The sequence below is a fragment of the Styela clava genome, chromosome 4 (genome assembly GCF_964204865.1).
Source record: "Styela clava chromosome 4, kaStyClav1.hap1.2, whole genome shotgun sequence".
Classification (NCBI taxonomy): Eukaryota; Metazoa; Chordata; class Ascidiacea; order Stolidobranchia; family Styelidae; genus Styela; species Styela clava.
In genome coordinates, this window is record NC_135253.1 from 17,051,147 (window position 1) to 17,073,380 (window position 22,234).

Below are 22,234 nucleotides of genomic sequence, written 5' to 3' on the forward strand. Positions count from 1 at the left end.
ATGCTGTTATAAAAATCTGAACATTCTGTCTTTTGCACAAATTCACGATAAGTTACAATTAGATAATGAGTGAATGTTTGAAACACATCACCCGAAAATAATGCAAAATATCACTTTCGTCCCATCAGTTAGAATGGCTGGTTAGATACCAAATCTGTAAAAAAATAAAGATATTCTTTATCCACATATGCATGGGGTGCATTCTGGACATTTAAAGACGTTTAAAAACTTTGCTGCAGAAATTAACTACATTATTACAGACATATTATGTCTGTATGTGTAATGAAGTGGATATGTAGATAAATACCAGACTGTTGTTTTCAATTATAACTCTCAACTCATTATTACAGCAGATATCAGTTTTTAGTACAGTAGTACTTGTATATCAGTATATAAAGAAGTTGCTAGTCTAGAAGGCTTTTTGTTCATTGAGCGAGTTTCGTATTCATATATTCGAGCATTGCTCTCTTGTTTCACAATTTATTTGAATGCTATCATTATGTTTAGTGCTTAAATAAATAAATACATCATAATGGTACAAATAGTAATTCGTAAATCCGATGGAATGGAGGAATGGTTTATGATTGAGTTACAAGGTGAACTTGTATCAAGATACGATAACGGCCTATCAGGCAATGTACTTGGTGATTTACATTTCTCAAAAACTGGCGAACCAGTTATGATAATCGGTCATCATATGTTGCAAGGAAAAGTAACAGACTTGGATAAACCATTTGGAGTTATGTTCGAATCAAAACAAAATAATTGTGAAATTGATGAGGATGAAATTGAAGCAAGCAAATCATATGAGATAAAAGCAATTATTAAAAGGAAAATCATTTTTAAAAATCGTCCAAAGCCTATTATTACACGTGTGCCAAAGAGAGTATGAATTGTATTCTGGTTTCAACTGTATTTAAGTTGGTGGGACTCTGGTCTGCGGGTAATTGACTCATCTTGAGTTGGTCTTGGTTCACCAGGATTCAAAGTTACTCAAGTCATGTAAATGGAATGATTTCAACTGTGTTTCAGTAGAATATTAGGGGGGAGCATGTTCATAAGCATGCGCCAAATTACTTGTATTTTATAGTGATTGAGCTGTATTCCTGATTGGGATTGTTTAATGATAAAATGTTGGGTAGCGGATATTTTCAACCTCATAATTTCACCATTTTATTTATTCATATTTATTAGAAATGTGTGAATTTGAAAAACATGTAGTATTCCTTAGTATTTGTATATATTTTTACAAATATACTGTTGCGTAATCTGTATATTCTTTTTCTTTTCTTTATGATAACACAAATCTTTAAGTGGAGATTGTCATTTATAGTTTGGAGTTGCTATTCAATTCCTTAATAAAATATTGTTTTATTATGGGAAATTACGATTAATGTATTCTATCGAATTTTGGATGAATGTGAGATATCATAATCATATTTTTGAATTTATTCTCAATGTATAGAATAAACATATTTCCCACTTTGTATATTCTTTTTGCATTGAATTTTTTACAATGAATTCAAGGGCATCTTTTGTTTGTATATAAATTTCCCTTCAAATGCCATAAGTGCTAAATACCTTCAGCAATCATATTTTCATATCACATTTTTTTTCATCTAAGATTGAGCAGGTTAGCATATTAACACAGTTTCACTATGGAAGTGGGTGAAATACCACTTCGACAATTGACACCAGCTGATTTTTTTGATGACGAAGGCACTCCGACTAAAACCACTGTTGAGCAAGTTGGTAACATTTATATTTTTGTATTATAAATACGTCTTTAATAGAAATGATAGTAATTTTTGCATATTTTTTTACAGCAAAGAGTAGAAGAAAGTGTTTTGAGAAAATTGAAGGATTTTGAAGATTTTTCTGATCTTGAACCAGGGTAACTTGTTCTGCATGTTATTTTTTTTATCTGTGAATGGTAGTATGGACCAGGAGTGATAAAAATTGAAGAATTTGTCATTTCAAATACATTTTTAATTATATATATTCAATGACAGAAAATTCTCATTACAGAATAGATTTGGTGATACAGAAGCGCTGGGATAGACAATGTTTTGATTGATAATATTCAGGATATTTTAATTTTTTTCGACAAATAAATTCCAATGTCAAACGTAATTTCGGTATAGAGATTTTAGTGTCGAATCGGTATCAATTGCCCCAATATTTATTTTATTTTTGAATAAACAGTTTCATAATTTTGACTACATTCCCACAAATTCAAATAGTATAAGTAAATTCATTCATCCATAAATTCATATTCAGGATATTTTATGTGACCCATGTTGTTGTTCTTGACAAGTGGCATATATTATTAGGTTAGCGATTCTAGGCAACGCTTTTCCCATATCTTCTATTGTGCAAATCCTCAAATGCTATTTTTTACACTTTAGTTTCAAATTTATAAAACACATCATTATTGAAATAATGTTGATGCCAATCATTGTGTGATTCAGTAACAATCAGCAAATTTCGTTTGATATCGACTTTGTGCTGTTTCAACTTTGCTTCTTTCCACATAGAATTCATTTAAAAAGAGATGATCATCTTCCATATTTGCTGAAAGGCTTGGAAAGATTATCTGAAGGATATGAGGTAAAATTTTCATTTTTTTTCGATTTCTATATTTTTGCGCATATTGAGATATGTTAAAAATAATTTGAGTGAGAATTAAAAAATATTGATTTTTATGTATAAATAGTTAATATTTCAATAGTAATTTTTATATATGATTTCTAGTGTTTGGATGCAAGTCAACCATGGTTATGCTACTGGATAGTTCACAGTTTATCCTTACTAGGACATGAGCTGTCTGAACAACAAAAAAGCAGGTAATGTATTGTTGAACATAATTACAATTTGACACATTATACCAGGCTAAGCTCAGATTCAAGTCTGGAAAATCTTATGTAAACAATATCATTCTATTTATAGTTTTCAAGTACTGTGTATCCTCGTATATAAACCAATTTCGCATGTAAGCTGACCCCCTAAAAACGGCCCTAAAATGGAAGCGCAGTTCTTACCGCTTCATGGCAGCTCCTGCCACGAACGAACCGCGGCAGCTCTTGCCATGGTTTTATAGCGCTATTCAGTAATCAGTATTAACGGTATATTCACAAACTAATGTACCAAATTTTATTTGATCATGCGGAATTTTATCTACTCAAACCCTAACCCCGAATCCATCAAAACTGTATTTATAAGAAAAACTTTCCAACTTACCCAATATTTGTTACCATAAGGGACAGCCTTGTCTTTACGGACCACCTGCCGTGGTTACGGCGGCAAAATGTTACCTGCCATTGGTTTTCAATTTGCTGCCGCGGTAACGGCAGCTCGTCATTGGTTTGTGGCAGCTAAAAAGTCAGTCGTCATAGGTTTGGCCATAGCGGCCATGGTATGGAAATACCGCCATGGTTTTGCGGCAGCTGCAGGCGCCACAGAATACTTAAAACTGCACTTGCTAAAATGGTGATTTTATAAAATTCGCATATAAGCCAACCATACAAATCGTAACATGCTGTACGAGTTGTAGCTGTTGGAATTGAGTTAGCATACTGTCATTTAGTTTGAGTGCAATCAGAGTTATGTGAGTATAAGCTAACCTTTTAGTGCGCTCAGAGTTATGCGCATATAAGCCGAATTTTTAGTGCGATCAGAGTTATGAGCGTCTAAGCCGACCCCTTGGTTTGACAACTTTTTCTTTGAGTTTTGAACTCTGCTTATATGCGAGGATAAGTTTGTTGAATCAAAACCATGGTCGTTATGTAAGGGCAAATTAAAGATTATGTGTTATATGCGCATTTCAGATATATTTTCAATACAATTTAAATCAATGGTCAATTGCCGTTACTCACTTTTTTTGAGATTATAATTCTATGACATTTCTTATTTATTTATTGTTGGTATTTGATTTTAGTGTTGTCAAGTTTCTTGAAAAGTGTCAGAGCCCAACCGGTGGCTACGGAGGTGGCCCAGAGCAATTTGCCCATCTCGCACCAACTTACGCTGCCGTCAATTGTCTTTGTATTATTGCAACAGATGAAGCATATGAAAGTATTAATAGGTAACGTCGTTATATTTCAACCGTTCGTTTCAACAACAGTTTTTTTTCTAATTTTCATGTTTTGTTGTCAGGGAGAAGCTTCTGTATTTTCTGTTTCAAATGAGACAAAATGATGGGAGCTTCACAATGCATGAAGGTGGAGAAAGTGATACAAGAAGTTTATATTGTGCTATATCTGTTGCATCTTTGACAGGCCTCGATGAAATAGCTGGAGAAAGCTTGTTTGCTGGATCACCACAGTACATTGTTAGGTATTGTTATTCATTTTACTTACTTTATCTATTTGATTGGACCACCATATCAATATTTTCAATTACTTTTATTCTCACACAAATTAGTTGGCTTGTTTGGGTAAATACAGGAAGAATATTCACTATTCGAATGCTAATTGTCATATAGGGATTGACTGTTTGAATCCTGTTTGGAATGTTCATTTGTAAGATAACTGCCAGTCAATGGTAATAGCTATGCATTATTTCTAACAACACTCGACTACTTTTTCATTAGTATGCAAATAATGTCTATTTTTCAGTTGCCAAACATATGAAGGGGGAATAGGAGGATGTCCTGGTGCTGAAGCTCATGGAGGCTACACATTTTGTGGATATGCCGGTCTTGTTATACTTGGCCACGAAAAATTAATCGATACTGATAGAATGTTGAGATGGCTCGTTAATAAACAAATGAGAATAGAAGGAGGATTTCAGGTTTGATGAGTTTTTGTTTCCTGAAATTTACACTGGCATTGATCTGATATTCCAGTGTTTCGCAATCAATGGGCTCATAGCCTGGTGTCCGAGAAGGCCACTGACCAAGGTGAAAAAGTGTTTAGGATAAGTGAGGTGACTATGAATTGTATCATAAAATATTCTTGAAAAATTCTTGAACTGTTATGAATGAATTCCCTTTGTTGCTTATGCGTTACATTAAACAGCATGCCATTGTTTTGCAACAATGTTATTTATGTCTCTGATTGTCTCTACTCTAACTCTACTGCTAAGCTAAAATCAGTTTCAAGTTTTCTGCTTTAGAATAATATGTGTTTGCTTTATAACTACGGTACATAGATTACCATGATATGAGATAGTGGGCCATGTTGCACTTTCATTAACTCATTATGGGTCATGTAAGAAAAATGGCTGGGTAGCTCTGTTTTCGAATTTTTCGCTTTCCTAAATTAACTTGAATATATTTTTCAGGGTCGTACAAATAAACTAGTCGATGGTTGCTACTCATTCTGGCAAGGAGGAGTCTTCCCTTTGATTCAAAATACTTTATTAGCAGAAGGATGCAAATCATTGGTTTGTTGAAATTTTTTTTTACAATTCTAGAAGTGTCTTACTGACTAATGTAGGCTACTTAAAATTAAATTGTTTTTTTTTGCAGTGTAAACACAACTGGTTATTCAATCAACAAGCACTTCAAGAATATTTGTTGATAAGTTGTCAGAGTAGATTTGGTGGCTTAATTGACAAGCCTGGAAAGTGAGTATCATGTTGTAGAAAAACAAAACCAATTATAGACTTTCCATCATGTAAAGATATATCAATTATTTTATGCCTCAACATTATGAATATATTATCGCTAATGAAAACATATCTAACACGAAAAATCTTTGGCATAAAAGATAAAATACTCATTGAGATAATAGTATAAAATGGTTTTAGTTGCAATATATAAATAATGATTCCGATATTTTATGGTAATTATAGACTGCGCAACGTAAGCAAGTCCATTAGAAACCTCTTTTTGTTTCAGATCTCCAGATTACTATCATACATGTTATTGTTTGAGTGGTTTAACAATTGCACAACACCCTCCTGATTTATCAAATTTAATTATCGGTGAACATGCAAATAATTTGGTAAGAATTTTTGTTTTCCTTTTATTGTTCTAAATCTGCCAATACATTGCTCTCTAAAACGCTTGGGGTGATTTGTTGACAAATGATCTCCAAATATGCTGCTGCATGACTCCTGAGTCCTAGTGTAAGAGTGTTAGACTTGTAGAATCATTCAATTAAATGACCAAGACTCAAAAAATCGAATACCACTACAGCTTCCAACCAAATTTTGACCATGATTCATTATTGCCATGTTTTGTTTGAAATTTTGGGTTATTCATGCTAATCTCCAAACCGCAGAGCTGTTAGTACAAATTCAAATTCTGCATAGTTTAGATGGCCCAGGATGCTATTAACAGTCTCCATTGTGTGTAAGAATTACTTCCAATACAATTTTTAGTATTTTGAACTCCAAGGTTGGCGTTATCATTGTTTTTTTCCTCCAAAGTATTTAGAATCCTAATGTTTAATTATCAGGTGCCGACACATCCAGCATATAACATAGAGTGGGAATATGTCACAAAAGCAAATGAATATTTCACCAAACGACCATTAAAGTTATCGGATGAAATGCAGAAAACAAAGAAATGATATTTTAAATCAATCATGTCTTCTTCCCAGACTACTGCTTGTGGTTCACCATATCATATACTATTCTATTAAATCAATTCTAATTATGAAATAAAATTTACAAACAAATTAGGATTAAAAAACTGTACTGAAAGAACATTTCATTTTCCGCTCCTCAAGTTATTAAACTCAATCAGGAATACGGTACCTTAGCTAAATCTGTGCTACTTTCCATGATATAGTTGACTGTTATAACTTCCTTGGGGGCTAGTATATGTAACATTAAATAGAGTTATGTCACCAAACAGAGAAAATCATATTTCATTCCACATACCATGATGCCGACTGAAACTTTGATACCATTGATTGTGTGTACCAGGTTAGGCCATAATTTTATTCCAATTACAAATTTGGGGACTGTCTTTGTCAGCCAAATCTGCCCATAGAATAGCATAGGTTTCAGTCCTTACACACAACTTGATGTAAAGTAGGCGAAGAAAATTAATTACCTCCATATTGGTACACACAATTCTGCAGCGCCGAAACTTTTTTGGAGCAAATAAATTAGAGCAGGGTTATCGTTAAATATTTGTTTTACTCGTCATCATTTTATAACCACATATTCATCATTGTGAATGAGGGCTATTTTTAAGCTAAAGATTGCATAACGAATTGGCCATGTTATTCTGTATATCTTGTAAGTGCTTCCCCTTTCGTTACATGTCAACCATCAAGTTAATAACTACAGTGTAATCTTTTACTTGAATGACCACTCAGATTTTACATCTTGTTTCAAAATAAGGGGAAATTGTGGTGAGATTACCAATAGTAAATTGAGCATTTTCAACTTCTTGGAGACGTGCACTAGAATCAGATAAAATAACCAAGCTTAGTTATTTTGTTCTATAGGTCAGTGATTCTTTTCAAAATCGCCCCTGGTGAAGTGGGCAGGGCAAAAGGGTAGCTGTGGTTCATTCGGGTCCGAATTATTGCCAAAGTGACCAAAATCCGTCAGTTAAAGATCACCAAGCTCAATATGTTTAATTGATTTGAAATTAATTTTTCCTGGCAACTTGACATTTTCTTGTATTGCTGAGGAGGCGATGTTGATATATAGAGTGCTGTGAGGAGGCAACTGGCCGATGTTGCATAAAAGTTTGAAAAACATAGCTTTAGGTAAGCAGATTCACTGCATTGAGTGTGCTACGCATGCCTGAGAAAAGCCAGAATGAGGGTTCATTTAGCTACTCCAGTAGAATTTCAGGAGCTGAAAAGGAATTGACCCTACTGTTGTCAGCACTCAGCATTACCTAAAATAGATAATTCAGTATACATGTTTCGAAGATAGCTGAAAGATACTTCCTTGTTTGTTTTCATACTCTTCACAACATATTGATGTTGCACAATACCTCCTTGGGCCGTAGCAATAAAAAGCAAAGACGAATTATTTTCATTATGAAATCCTAATTTTTAGTTATAAACCTTACTATCCAGTATCCAAGCCCTACAAGAAACACATCAGCAAATCATAGTAGAAGGATTTGCTGTTGCGTTTCTTGCCATCTGTTCACCTATACCTCTTTAGTCTACACTTTGCTGAAGGCCCCTCGTACAAATGTAAGCAACATAGGAGTTTAGCATAATATTTACTATTTAGCCAAATTGAGAATAAATAGAACAATAAATCAAAGGTTTGGAACTAATTATGTATAACCAACAGACTGCTTTGTGTATTTAAAATGAAAGGTAATGTTTTAAACCACGTGGAACTAGTGGTAGAAATAGTTGAGACTTGTGGGGTATTCGATAGACATCTGGCGATTATGGAACTGTTAATAAAAAATTTGACGACAGATAAAAAGTATTCTGCACAAGCATTAGACTTTTCATGGGCAATATTCATTTACTTGAAACTCGTGCCATAACACATTGGTATATAATATATATTAAATGAATAAACACATTCTTCATCTCAAAGCAGCATTGTGGTTGGATTCTCTATATATTTCTTGAAATGTTGAAGCCACTGTGCACCAACTGCTCCATCAACAACTCTGTGATCACAACTTAGTGTGACAGACATCAATGTGACTGCAGACACCCTGTGAAAAATTACAATTTATGTTACAATTAGGAGTGAGAATCATTTTTCAACTTAAATTAACTTCAGCTTCTGGGTTAGGTTTTGTGAAAATACTAGCCATTATAAAAAAATAAATCTAGTCCAATTATGACCTCATACATCAGTGTATTTCATGCAGTGCTTTCGAAACTGACATTGGTTGGGGAAACAATTAAAGTGATCAGACTGAAATACCTAGCTCGTATAAACTGAGTAATTGTGTGTTTTATACTGCTGTACTAAATGAGCACAGTCACTTTCTGATAATTTCCCAGGAGTGTTATTCATACACCTGGATTGATTACAAAACACTGCATAGAATGACTCGTACACTTTTTCGGTCTCCTTCGAATAGATCAGGCTTAAAGAGAAAATTGTGGGAAAAAAACAAATATGATAATCTGCTTGGAATATTTTCAGCCAATATATTATGATTTAGTACTAATCAGAAAAAAAAAATACATTCTTTCAAAGAGTTGGCAAATCAAACTTACCCTGTTTCTGAATTTTTATCTGGTACACATTCTTCCCTTGATCTTCCTACTGCAAGTATGCAAGACTGTGGTGGATTTATAATTGCTGTGAAGTCTTTAATTCCAAACATTCCAAGGTTACTGATTGTAAACGTCCCGCCCTGTTAATAATATTGCGCACATGAGGACAATCAATGTAACCATAACAGAATATCAATATCAGCATACCTTAACCTAAAAGTATTGACCAGAACTGTGGAGTTTGGGAAAACATCAGACTCCCAAATTTTAGCCATTTAACAAACAGCTCTGACTCCTATTTCGAACAAGGAAGTTTTGGCTCCAGATCTTGACTATAAAAACTTTGAAATACGCAAGGTGTCTTTAATGGTGCTTAAACAAGAACTTCATTAACTACAACAAAAATTTTGATTTGAAACTTCGACTACTCTGATTAGAAGTTAATTGTCTGACGGGTCTGAGGATGGGTGAAAATACAGCTCCGAATCCATAGCTCTGGTCAGATGCAAGAATTTGATGTTGGAGCAAGCTGTAACCGGACAATGAGCCATCCCGCAATCCTTTATCACAGGATCTCAAACAGTGAATCCACGCACAGCAATAAGTTTTGAGATAAGCGTTTTCCCAATCTCTGATGTGCCTACCATTTAGCCCAATGATTTAAATAGAGAGTTTGCATTTTCTAAATCAATTACAATTATTGAAACTTGGATAATTTGTGACATCAACTTACTATAAACTCTTGCGGCTGTAATTTTCCATCTCTGGCTTTCCGAGCGAGTGCAGAAACATCCTGAGATATCGATCCAAGTCCTTTTGTATGTGCATTGAACACGATAGGTGTGATCAATCCAGTATCTGTACTTACTGCAACACTTACATCTACATTGTTGTATCTGAATGAAAAAAACACAGTTTACAATGAGTCACAACCGAAGATGAAAAGTCACTATCGAATATATTTGAATTGAACATTTGTAATATATAGAAGAAACAGTTTACTCAAGAACTTGACGAGCAATACAACTTCAAGCTGTACCACGAAAGAAATTTTCATAAACTAACATAAGCATGAATTATTCTTTTTCTCAGACAAATCTACTCAAAAAATGAAGCTAATAAAAAGTCAATATTCATGCACAATCAGTGGTAACGATATAGCAAAGCCAACGTCCAGAATATCACAACAAACTTCAGCAGGGCAATTGCTCGTATAATTACTTCTCATGGGTTGGTCATGTTTGACTATGAATTATGCATAGTCTGTGTATTAGTAGAATCAGACTCACTGTCTTATAAAGGTATCTTGCCATGATGAATTCACTTCTGGAACTTTCAAACATGAAAGAGATGCAGCTTTGATCACAAAATCATTCACTGACAACTTGACTGAAAAATAAAGCACATAGTTTGAAAATTACAATTTAGGACAGAGTAAACTAAACATGCTGTGTAAATATACAAACATACATGGAAATATCAAAATGGGTTCAGCACCAGTTTATTAGTGTTTCCCTTAGATTTCATTATATGCAAACACTTTAATCAACTCGCCCAAGCGCATTGTACTACATGTAATCATTCCTTGTTAAGTTGTTTTGGGAGTCTGTTGATGTTATATACGTTCAATATTATTGGTCACATAGGACTGACTTGTGTATTGTATTTGGGGTAAAGAATCGTTCCAGGATCTAATAATATTCATTCTTACTGGGGTAGCCATTCACTGTTACAGCATTCAACCGCCAGCAGTGTAAGAACATGAAATTGAAGGAAAAACATTTCAGATATCTCTAGATCAATGCAGAATATAATATATCCTACAAATAGCCCTGATGACTTTGTACATTCTCACCTTCTCCACCAGCATTGAATTCTTTTCTTAGTGCTGTTAATTTTGCCATGTTACAATCAATCGTTAAATAATAATGTGGAATAGTTTGCTTTGATTCGATCAGTCTCTTAGCTGTTGTCTAAAATGAAAAAATAATAAAATAAAAAAATTGAATAAAGCCTTTCAAAATATTTTATTCCCAAACAAATTGTCATAAACAAAGTTAAAATAATATATTAGTGTTTGGTTATTCATAGTCACAAACGCGATGCTAATGAGCGAGCCGCTGTCTCGACTAATATGTAGGAGGCGCTCGATCGAGGAGTGATGCCAGACGGGCAAGACTAGTGAAGGTTGGCTATGAAATTTACAATAAAATCATAATAAATGAGTCTTTTAATGTAATAATAGTCAATATAGCAAATTAAAATTATTGAGAGGTCATAAAAACTTATGAAAATGAATACAAAACTTGAGTTTTCATTTCCAGCACACCAGGCAATGAGCTATCTCAAAAATTAGTATGGAGCAATTACTGTAGTTTATCAGCGACTTCACTGAAGTGAAAATAATGTTCTATATTGAAAACCAGCTGCGTAAACTGTAACTGAAAAATATTTTGTTTTGCAAGTGACTATACATTGAATGGTAATTTCAGCATAGTATCGGAAACACTCACCTTTCTTATATTAGTCAATGGAATATCAATATAATCTGCGCTCGGTGCAGCAGGTTGAGCAGACGATGAGGCAGTGGCTGTCTTAGCAGATGCAGGTTGTTGTGCTGCAACTTTAGGTGCTTTCTCCAAATACAAAAGAACATCTTGCTGTCTCACTCGTCCACTAGGACCAGACCCTAAAATATGTACTAATTGAGTAAAACAAATAGAAAATTATGCATGTAAATCGATGCATTAAAAAAAATTATAAAAAAAAAATTTAAGCTGGTAGCAAGCCGGAGTTTCATTTTAAATGAAGAATGTGTCAGCTCTCACATAGGTGGAATCAGTGATACAATGTCGATCAAATTTATAATTAACTTGAACACTGATTTCTTTTCAAGAGAATTTTTTTCGAAAACAATCTCAGTCAGGAGTAAAGATCATCTTTGAGCAACGTTGAGTTTGAGCCCTGAATATCAAGAGCTACTAAAACTACCTATATATAATTATCGTGGTACACAATCTGACAGCAAATGTGGATTGTTGCGAGACTTGGATCAAGATCTCTATAGCGGTTATAAAAATAGAATGTTGGTTTATCAAGAAAATTTGAAATAAGCCAAGGATATGATGCTTTATACGAAGACAATGCATGAACCTTTTCATACCTTGAACTTGAGATAAATCCACTCCTTTATCAATTGCAAGTTTTCTAGCAAGAGGACTGACAAATACTCTTCCTTCAGACTTCTTTGGAGCTGGTTGAAATGGAGCAGGTTGAGTAGGAACAGGAGGTGGAACTTTGTGAGCTTCTGGGGTTGCTGGAGCAGGCGTAGGAGGTGCTGCAGCTGATTCTGGTGTAGTTGTCCCTAAAATAGGCAATAAAATCGTACATAAAAAATGAAAATATGTGGTTGCTGATTGTACATAACTAGTTAGAAAATATAAATGAAGCGATAAAACCAATACTAGTTATTAGAAGTGTCACCACAAATACAAAACAGCAATGCCCAAAAAGATGGACACAAATGTTCAATAACTTACTGTGGCACTGGTAACGGTCATGTAATAAAATGCAAAAAAGGGGTAGTTAAAATGAAAAATGAGGTGATTCACAAATTGTTACAGCAATTTAGAAAAGGTAGCTTCCTAGCCAGACATCTTTCAACTTTTCATGTTGGCTCTCGAAAAAGTTTGAATTTTGATTCATATAATCTACTGCAATCTTGTAAAAATGGCGAATACAATACATACCTTGATCAACAAAGCTAGCAAAAGCAGCAACATCTGATTCATTTTCGACTTGAATACATAACAATGTTCCCAATGGAATATCTTTTGTTCCTTCTGACACAATTATTTTGGCAATAAATCCTGTATGATATAAAAATAACATATAGCTTACTTATTCAATACAAATTGATTACATTTGTAGAAATTAAGAAAAACAGAAAACAAATCAGCTTTTTATAGAGTAATTGTAAATTAAGAGATGAACAGGAATGTATTCAATTTCACTAATCCAGGATAATTTAGGACGTTTTTGTTTGAAAAATGAGGATTAGGAGATATTTTTGTTTAAAAAATCATTATTTGGAGATTTTGACATCTTACAATCAGACAAAAATAGACTTCGATCTCTTCGTGTATATAATGATTAACAAGCTCCTTAATAAGGAACATGGCCCAATTTTACATATATTCTACATCCCATATTCTAAAACATTATTATCTAAATGGTGAATTATCCGTTAAGCTATGTTAAAAGATTTATGAGCCTTGCTCAACATTGTGACAAAATTTTTTCAAGTGTCACCTTCATTTTCTGCTTCCATTGCCATTGTTGCTTTATCAGTTTCAATATCAGCCAACAAATCACCTTCCTCTACTTTATCTCCTTCTTGCACTGCCCACCTGCATGCAAATGAGAAAAATTGTATTCGATTTTCTAATTTCCCAAATTTTACTGCATAGTTGTTCTCGTGACATTGTGACTTGAAGTGCTTCATCCAGGAATAGAATTTTACTACCTGGCTGTCAAATTCATTAAATCAAACATTATTTACAACAACCAGTCTACATGTTGATTGTATCAAATTAGTATTAACTTATCATTTAGCATTCTGGCTCAATTTTTATGAGAATACAACCTAAGAAATATCCTAAACAAGAAAGCCTAATAATTCAAAATGAAAATAATCTACTTGGCAATAGTTCCAGTGGTCATAGTTGGTGACAATGCTGGAAGTGAAATTCGTTCATGTCGAGGATAAGAGGTTGTTGACTGTGGTGATTGGGACGTAACTGGAGCTGTTGGACTAGCGGCTGGTGGTGCGGCACTACCTGAAGCTTGATCTATAAAAAAATATAATATCATTAAATAGTCATTCAAAAGTCACATGTTATCAATGAAATTGAAGTCAGTTCATTTCGAATTCATAATATCCAGTATACTACATTCACAAATACCAGAAGATTCCTTGCTACCACTGTCCTCCATAACAGCACAAAAATGAAAAGTCAAGAGCTGCTCAATAAACTAAAACCAAGTGCAATTTTATACTGTCGCGTTTGAATTCCATGAAAATTCGCTACAGGAAAAAACATTTTAATGCAGAAATTTTAGCAAAAACCAACGACAGAAATGAGTTTCGCTCACTGGCCGTCCCACACAATTGAATCATAATATTATTGAGGCAAAATAGCTCAATATTACACATCTATAGTAAGGTCAGATGTCCTTCTTTCCGGGCATTCTTGAAAACGGAGAACTGTGCCATACTTTGATTTTAAAGTCATTTAAAAAGGGGAACTGGATAAACTCAAGTGGATTCTGAGAAATCCAATCCACCAATATTCATCATGCATCTCCATCAATAAAAATATGAAATATTATCACATAGATACCTGGAGTAAAATCTTTGAACGCAGCTATATCCTCTTCATTATCAACTGATATTGCGATGAGAGTTCCGAGAGGTACTTCCTTTGTTCCCTCAGGCACCAATATCTTGGCAATATATCCTTCATCTTGCGCTTCAAATCCAACTGTTGCTTTATCAGTCTCTATTTCAGCAAGAAGATCTCCAGGTTCAAAATGATCACCTTCCTTTAGTACCCAACTTGCAATGGTACCCATTTCCATCGTCGGAGAAAGTGCAGGGAGATCAATTTTTGTGTATGATGGGAGTGAATAAAATCGAACATGACAAGTGAATGGAGAATAGTGCATGTTTGAAGTTCTCCACATGACATGGTTTTGTGTATGAAATCTGTTGGCATCTTGGATAGATTTATTAGCAATGTGCAAACTTCTTGTGCTCAGTAGACGACTGGTTATTATGTGATTGGATGGTTTATTGACGATGAAACGCAGTGAAGCCTTCACACATCTTGTGGTACTTGCACTGCGTAGCATGTTGAATGTTCCTTAAGTGAACTCCAAGTCTATGTAGTAAATTTAAAACATAACTGTATAAAAGATATTTGTGGATCATGAAAATTTTAACACCTGGTCAGATTACAACTACTGAACTGAACTAAATTAAAAATGAATAATATAGCCTAGTCATGCATGTGGATAGTACAACCTGAATCATAGCTTCTGAGCTTGGTGTAAAATCTCCAATACTGCCAATATCCAGTTAAGATGACTGCATTTGTCTACGAATTTCAATTTTAGAATTCAATGACTGAATGAGGTGCGCTGATATTGATATCTAATTTACTTGACACATCAGTCAGTGGTAGGGTTACCATATTTTTTTGACTTCAAAGCGGGACGCCTCCAAAAATACGACCCCTTAGCTGTGATCCTGTAACTGTACAGTTTTCGATTTTACTACATAGGCCTACATTTAAAGCTACCCTAACTGTCTTTGTTGACCATATTGTCATCGAGAGTTCATGCACATATTTTCTGTCTAAATATTGGGTTCAGTTCGAAAAATAGAAAGGAATAGACGCTAACGATACAAATGATCCGAATTTAGATTTTTTGTGTACAGCAAGAGGAATAAAGAATAATGACATAGTCTGCCGTTTTCAAGCATTAAGAATTTACTTATTCGCCCAACCATGCTTTTCTGTAGATAACACCTTCAAAAAGACGTTGTTCAAATTTACATTAACGTGAATGACCGAACAGGACCAATTAGAATTGATTTTACATGTGATACGTTCGCTAACAATTTTAGCGGCAAACAATGAAACAAACAAAATAACGCATTCACCTTCAGTAAGTACAGAAGTAAGCTAACGTTGCGCTAGACTACCGGTAGGTTTTCAAATTTCAAATCACATTGAAATCAAGTTAATGTCAACACACAGAGCTCCGGTTACTGCTTTTTGTCTTTTCACCTCTTATGTATGTATACGGTAATATCAGATAGTCTACTACCATACAATCACTACGGTACCGGTACTGCACTGGAGAAGCAACAAATACTAATTTGAAAAATGTAAATTGATTACATTCAACATTGGACTCTACACATACAGACATATTCGAAATCTTATTTAATCTCAACATATAAATTCGAGACCAGAGAGTACTGGAGTACCGGGTATTTTAAATCAATGAATCGAACGACAGAACGAGCTTACCCTTTTGTGAAACTAACTTCTGCTTCGTTGTTTTGTGTTGCGTTTTAGTCAGAGAAGAGAGTGACCTTACTATGGGAAAGCAAATACGAAGCACGCAGTAATATTCCGCGACATGGCGCAATGGAATCAAAAAAAAAACAAATGTGACCAATGTAAACTTTGAACTGTTTCAACACAGTCCCGAGAAACGCCAGTTCCTAATTCTGATATTTGAATCGCCACTGCGTATATCATTAATAATAGGCGCCTATAAATTAAGAACTGTAAACACTACGTGCTACAATCTCCTCGTCCATGAAAGGCCACTTATGATTAATCCTACCGCTGGTACCGGTACGAGCAAAAGATAATGCAGTGGACATTTGAGTTTTTTTCTTGGAATAGGTACCGGTATCATTCGTGATTGAATGGTTAATTAATTGTTATTCAAGATGTCTATTATAAAGCACAAGGGGAATGGAATTTTAGTAGACCATGGCAAGTTCACAAAAGAGATATATCGAGGTTGCAGAGCACAGTCACAAAATTCTATTTCTAGTGAGTTCACACATGTCAAACTGGCTTACAAGGACATTTACTTTGGAATACAATCTCCACACCTCAGTCGAGAAAAAGACACACTTACCTCAAGGAGATGCAAAAAAAGAAAACTGCCTGAAAACGAAGAAGAAGTGTCTGCAAAAATGTATCACTTAACAGTATCACCAATGTTGCAGGAGATGACTAAAAACTTGGCATTGGAACTTGCAAATGAAAATAATTCATTGTGTGAACAACAATCCCAAAAATTATTGGAAGATTTCAGTCCAAAATGTACTATATGCTCTGATCTGTGTAGAAACCTTTGCCTTTCATCAATCTTGAAAAATGCGAGTAACATAGCGATCACTGGGAATGATCCGATTCACTTAGCAAAAAATGATGCAGATGGCAAACTTGTCAGGTATATTGGTGAAACACCGAGAACTATATGTTTCAGTAATGAAGTGTACCTGCTCCCAACTCAGTGCACTTTTTTATTGTCGGAGTTGGGAAATATGGAACCTCTAATAAGACATAGTATGAAATCTGGTGGTTTTAATATAATTGTAATTGACCCACCATGGGAGAATAAATCTGCTAAAAGAGGCAGTAAATATCCATGGTTATCACTCAAGGAAATATTAAGTGTTCCTCTAGACAAGCTAATGGATGAGAACTGCCTTGTGTTCGTATGGGTTACGAACAAACAGAAATATCATAAATTTATCAGGAATGATCTATTCCCGAAATACAACATCCACTTTACATGTGAATGGCACTGGGTTAAAGTGACCACTCAAGGTCAACCTGTGTTTGACTTTGATTCTGTACATAAGCGACCATACGAAACTATCATTATTGGACAGACATGGAAACACAAGTGCAATGAAAAACATATCGAGCCCACAGTAATTACAAGTGTTCCGTGCACTATACATTCCCATAAGCCACCACTTGATAAGATCATTAGGACGTTAGTGACAGATTTTCCTAACCCTAAATGTCTAGAGCTCTTTGCTCGCAATCTCCTGCCAAAATGGACAAGTTGGGGTAATGAGGTATTAGAAATGCAGCATATCAAACATTTTCAAGCTAAAAACCAAAATTAAATCGATGATGCAGATATGATAATACAGTCTGGGTTTCTCTCTCATACAATAATAGTCATTAAGAATTATCACAGATGTAGCATTTAAAATGTTATACCACAGGTTGATTTCCCTGCTCTACAGAGCTATGACAAATAAAAAAAATATTCAAGTGTATATGAACTTTTTTTTTAATTAAGAGTCGCATTCACAGTGTATTGATCCAATAATGCTAAATTGTTAGAGATTGTGAGATTTTTTATGTTTTAGAATTTCTACTGCACTCAGATTCAAATTTCTATTACATGTATCACACCAATAATGTTTTATCAAGCTATGACTGGCTTTGCTCACAATCATGTCCTCTTCAGGACGCAAAGTGGATGATGAACCAGAATCAGGTGAACACACAACTTGATGTTGAAGTCTATCGAGAGTCGTTGCTTTCATCTCACATTCACATTCTTCACAAGTCCATTGTTTTTCTATAAAATCTTTATTTTTCTTCAAATTTGCAGAGGAATTTGAGCAACTGATGCGGTCGTATATAAGATATGGTGTTATTACAACACCAGATTTAACTTCAGTTGGTGGTACAGGATTCTCTAATGATTCTAAGCTTTCTGGACTAGCATAAAGGTTTTTCTTTTCTGTTGATGTTAGACGACACATTGTGTATTTTACTTTGCTCGCCAGAAAATCTTCCATCTTTTCGGATAAAGTTGATTTTAAATCGCTGATCATTTTTCCACTTAATTTAGCTTGTTCAGAAAGTTTCAATTTTAGTAAGTCTTCCCACGTCCGTCTTAATCTGATCATAGAGAAAAGAGTATTTTTTGCATCATGTCTATCTTTTATGATAAATTCTAACCAACAGTCACATACTATCCTGCAGCAATCAGAGCTCACATCCACACTTTGTGCAAACAATAAAAAGCTTTGCAATCCTGGGATGCGAAGCGTGTTGCATAGGTAAGGCTTTTTTGTTTCAAGAAGATTTACATAAGCCAGGAGTTGGTGCTTGTTAGAAACAAGGCCACGATTGGTTTTAATTGTAGTTTCACTTCCACGGCTTGTATAAGGATCTAAAATATCTACATTATTGGCGAAATAACTAGTAGGATGAAGTGTAATGAAAGGCTTATTCGCAGTGTGGTAAATCAAGTTACCAGATCCTTCATATGAGTTATGTTCATCGGCAATAGCAAACTGCGGATACAAGCTGGAACACAGGATAAGCTTAAACACATCTATCTCCCGCTTGCTTAATTTTTGTAAATCAGGGGTTGATGTTGCCAGTTTTTCAGCATCATTAGTGATATTAAACTTAAGATCATGGATGTCTACTTTATCATCATCATCACTGTCATTTTGTGCTGCCCCAATCTTCAATCTTTTTGGACGTCTGGTGTCCATCATCTGCTTAGCTCGTACTTTACGAAAGCTTTTTCTATCAGAATGTTTTTGTTTTCTTTCATAACTAGTCTCCCCTCTCTTTTCACTTTCTTTTTCAAGAAGCAATGTATTGTTTTCTAAATGCATTCGAAATTGCCTTTTTAAATTCACAGCTTCATAAAACCTCTGTTCTTCCAAACATCTTCTTTTACACCATTTCCTACTGTTGATTTTCTTTTCACCTTTAATTTTGATCCACTCAATAAAAGTATTGAGAAGAGTGATGGGATCACCATGGTCTGATTCTAATGATTTTCTACGATCAGTTGCGTCTAAATTTTTGTATGCATTATAAGTGAAAGGTGATTGTACACTCAATATCGCTGCTGCTAATATAACAAGGTCTGTCATGTCAAATAATGTTCCCATTATAAGCAATTTCCCCATTGCAATGTCAAGTGGAAGTTCAGCAAGAACTTTACCAATAGGGGTCAGGTTTTCATCCACATCCAATGCAGCCTGAGCTTTTAGAACCTCAATATAATTCTCTATTGCATGTGCAGCAGGTGGTTCAATGAAGGAAAATTTCCTAATTTGTTCTATGCCCATACTCTTCATTTGTAGAATTAAATTGGCAAGAGGAAGGCGATGAATTTCTGGTACAGTGTAAGGAATTAATGCTTCATAGTCATCTTCTGAGAAAAGTCTAAAGCACACACCAGGTCCTGTACGGCCAGCACGACCTTTACGCTGTTCCGCACTGGCTCTACTGACCCAACATTCCTTCAGCAATTGCATTTTACTGTGATCATCATAGCTCATCTCTTTTACTCTACCTGAATCCGCAACAAATCTTATTCCATCTATAGTCACAGATGTTTCAGCTATATTAGTTGAAAAGATACATTTTCTTACGCCATCAGGGGCAATATCAAAAACTTTGTCTTGGTCACTGATAGACAACGTACTATGAAGACACAAAATAATCCATCTCCCTGATTGATCAGCATATTTCTGAGCAGCTTCTGCCACAGTTGAAATCTCAGTGATACCACTCAGAAAAACCAATAGATCACCATGCTCTGATGTGGGATATTTCTTATCAATCAACTCCATAATTCGAACATATGGTTGAGGGTTAATGTTCCCAGTCGCAGTAACTTTTTCTTCAATTGGTATGGGATGATATTTCATTTTTATGGGGTAAAGTCTTCCTGGTACTTGTATGACTGGAGCATTTTCAAAATAGTCCTTAAATAGTTTCAAATTGATTGTAGCAGACATGAGTACCACCTTCAAGTCTTGTCTTTGAAGCAAAACATTTTTAAACATTCCGAGCAAAAAGTCTGATTGCAAATGTCTCTCATGGACTTCGTCTAATATTATAACAGAGTACTGACTTAATGTGGTGTCATTTTGCATCTGCCTCAACAAAAGTCCTTCAGTCAAAAATAAAATTTTAGTTTGGGAAGTTTTCGTTCCATCAAATCTAATTTTATATGCAACTAAAGATCCAAATTGATTTAATGTCTCATACCCCACACGTTTTGACAGAGAAATTGCTGCAATTCTGCGGGGTTGTGTACATGCAATCTGGTCAAACCCACTCGCCAGTAAATATTGTGGTACTTGAGTAGATTTACCGCATCCAGTGTCGCCAGCAACAATTACAACTTGATTTTCTTTTACTGCGTTTATAATTTCGCTACGGTGAGCTGCAATTGGTAGATTGTCTTGTTGTAATTTTAGTTTCTTTAATTTTTGAAAATTTAGTTTTTGATTAAAATCAAAATATTTTTGTAATGCATCATAAAATTCTTTAATGCGTTGTTCCGATATGCCATGTCTTTTTCCAAGTGATATATATTCCTTTAGATTTCCATTGTCAAAATTGTAATCTTTAGATTTTTGTGTTTGACCATTCTGACCCATCTTCTTTTTCCTATATTCCAAATATCTCAAGAAAAATTTCCAGAAATCAAAATACTGTTCACTATGATATCGAATAAGGTCTGTATCCTTGAAAAATATGTCACCCAATTCGGTTTTATATCCTTTCCAGTCAAAGACCTCCATGTTTAAGAAATGAAGATATGTTCAAAGTCTGTAAAATATATTAAACAATCAAATTCTGATAAGGGAATAGCTAAGTAATAGAACCTGACTCTGTTGATGTGGCAATTTAAATACCTTTGGTCCATACTTTAACCACCACCCTCACCTTAGACATAACAAATTGGATGGGGTAGTAACTTAGTGCCTGCTTACATAGACCCTTGTTCCGAGTGAAGGGGTGCAAATGACTAATAAAAAAGAGTAGGTTGTGAGTGAAAGATAACAAAATTTTTCGGGGTTTGGATAAAGTGTACAAGTTTATTTTGACCTTATGATCAGCATAATAGGAGATAAAATAATTGATAAAAACAGACTGAAAAATTATGTATAGAATTGGGGAGCAAACAAAAACTTGGGGTAAGGTTTAAAGCTGTACAGAATTCAAGTTAGGAGGTTATGCTTAAACGAAGTTGCATTCACCTAAATTAATTAAAATAGGGAAATTCACACACAAAACCACAGTTGACATCCCTAATACAAAAATATGATTTTTATGCTACCACCACTGTCTGACCGTAGGAGCCAGACAGTCCTACTGCTCGTTCAGTATGTAATATATCGTTTAGTTACCTGAATACAATGCTCCAAGTACCAGTATATTCAATATCTATAAAATAATTCTTCTGTTAGTCATGACCGCCAAGCTCAGTCAGCCGCTTTCGATGTTGCAGAATCTGTTGAAAAGAAGGAAGCACCGTTTGCCCGATCCGTCACGTGACCCGGCTCGCACACGCATGTAATGTTTCATTTGCAGGTGCGAGCTGATAGGAATATCAGTTTTTTCGTCAGAAAGGCAGTTAAATTTGTCACAGTGGGGCGGCAACTATGCAAGACCTTCGAGCCACTCATAATGCAGACACTGTAGATGTATTGCTGTATTCTAAATAATTTTTTTTAATTC

The 22,234-nt window shown here is 34.7% G+C and overlaps 5 protein-coding genes across 5 annotated transcripts; 3 read left to right on the top strand and 2 right to left on the bottom strand.

Moving 5' to 3' along the window:
• The first annotated feature begins 503 nt into the window (after positions 1-503).
• Positions 504-1,625, top strand: LOC120327245 (chromosome transmission fidelity protein 8 homolog). Its single transcript, XM_039393706.2, has one exon. The coding sequence runs from the start codon at positions 533-535 to the stop codon at positions 890-892; it is 360 nt and encodes a 119-aa protein (XP_039249640.2). The 5' UTR covers positions 504-532; the 3' UTR covers positions 893-1,625.
• Positions 1,581-7,323, top strand: LOC120327200 (protein farnesyltransferase subunit beta-like). The gene is made up of 11 exons (XM_039393645.2): positions 1,581-1,748; positions 1,827-1,894; positions 2,538-2,610; positions 2,755-2,846; positions 3,938-4,084; positions 4,156-4,335; positions 4,617-4,791; positions 5,284-5,385; positions 5,471-5,568; positions 5,843-5,948; positions 6,405-7,323. Exons 1-11 carry the CDS (start codon positions 1,659-1,661, stop codon positions 6,516-6,518), a joined length of 1,245 nt encoding a protein of 414 aa, XP_039249579.2. The 5' UTR covers positions 1,581-1,658; the 3' UTR covers positions 6,519-7,323.
• Positions 7,324-8,127: 804 nt separating this feature from the next.
• Positions 8,128-15,118, bottom strand: LOC120327181 (dihydrolipoyllysine-residue acetyltransferase component of pyruvate dehydrogenase complex-like). Its single transcript, XM_039393615.2, has 11 exons — positions 14,516-15,118; positions 13,813-13,963; positions 13,425-13,522; positions 12,863-12,982; positions 12,277-12,477; positions 11,627-11,802; positions 10,969-11,086; positions 10,403-10,502; positions 9,847-10,009; positions 9,114-9,253; positions 8,128-8,599 (listed from the first exon to the last, which is right to left on the bottom strand). Exons 1-11 carry the CDS (start codon positions 15,024-15,026, stop codon positions 8,470-8,472), a joined length of 1,908 nt encoding a protein of 635 aa, XP_039249549.2. The 5' UTR covers positions 15,027-15,118; the 3' UTR covers positions 8,128-8,469.
• Positions 15,119-15,999: 881 nt separating this feature from the next.
• LOC120327203 (N(6)-adenine-specific methyltransferase METTL4-like) lies at positions 16,000-18,173 on the top strand. Its single transcript, XM_039393651.2, has one exon. It carries the CDS (start codon positions 16,645-16,647, stop codon positions 17,842-17,844), a length of 1,200 nt encoding a protein of 399 aa, XP_039249585.2. The 5' UTR covers positions 16,000-16,644; the 3' UTR covers positions 17,845-18,173.
• LOC120327162 (putative ATP-dependent RNA helicase DHX34) lies at positions 18,064-22,062 on the bottom strand. Its single transcript, XM_039393587.2, has 2 exons — positions 21,904-22,062; positions 18,064-21,322 (listed from the first exon to the last, which is right to left on the bottom strand). The coding sequence occupies exon 2, from the start codon at positions 21,292-21,294 to the stop codon at positions 18,064-18,066; it is 3,231 nt and encodes a 1,076-aa protein (XP_039249521.2). The 5' UTR covers positions 21,295-21,322; positions 21,904-22,062.
• Positions 22,063-22,234: the final 172 nt, after the last annotated feature.

Bases quoted from the DNA above. Each gene is read 5' to 3' on its own strand.
- LOC120327245 (XM_039393706.2), top strand. From the start codon at position 533: ATGGTACAAATAGTAATTCGTAAATCCGATGGAATGGAGGAATGGTTT.
- LOC120327200 (XM_039393645.2), top strand. From the start codon at position 1,659: ATGGAAGTGGGTGAAATACCACTTCGACAATTGACACCAGCTGATTTT. The intron at 2,847-3,937 runs GTAATGTATTGT...ATTTGATTTTAG, and splicing joins TCTGAACAACAAAAAAGCAG to TGTTGTCAAGTTTCTTGAAA. The intron at 5,386-5,470 runs GTTTGTTGAAAT...TTTTTTTTGCAG, and splicing joins CAGAAGGATGCAAATCATTG to TGTAAACACAACTGGTTATT.
- LOC120327203 (XM_039393651.2), top strand. From the start codon at position 16,645: ATGTCTATTATAAAGCACAAGGGGAATGGAATTTTAGTAGACCATGGC.
- LOC120327181 (XM_039393615.2), bottom strand. From the start codon at position 15,026: ATGCTACGCAGTGCAAGTACCACAAGATGTGTGAAGGCTTCACTGCGT. The intron at 12,478-12,862 runs GTATGTATTGTA...TGCCTATTTTAG, and splicing joins TGCTAGCTTTGTTGATCAAG to GGACAACTACACCAGAATCA. The intron at 10,503-10,968 runs GTGAGAATGTAC...TTTATTTTTCAG, and splicing joins ATTCAATGCTGGTGGAGAAG to TCAAGTTGTCAGTGAATGAT.
- LOC120327162 (XM_039393587.2), bottom strand. From the start codon at position 21,294: ATGGAGGTCTTTGACTGGAAAGGATATAAAACCGAATTGGGTGACATA.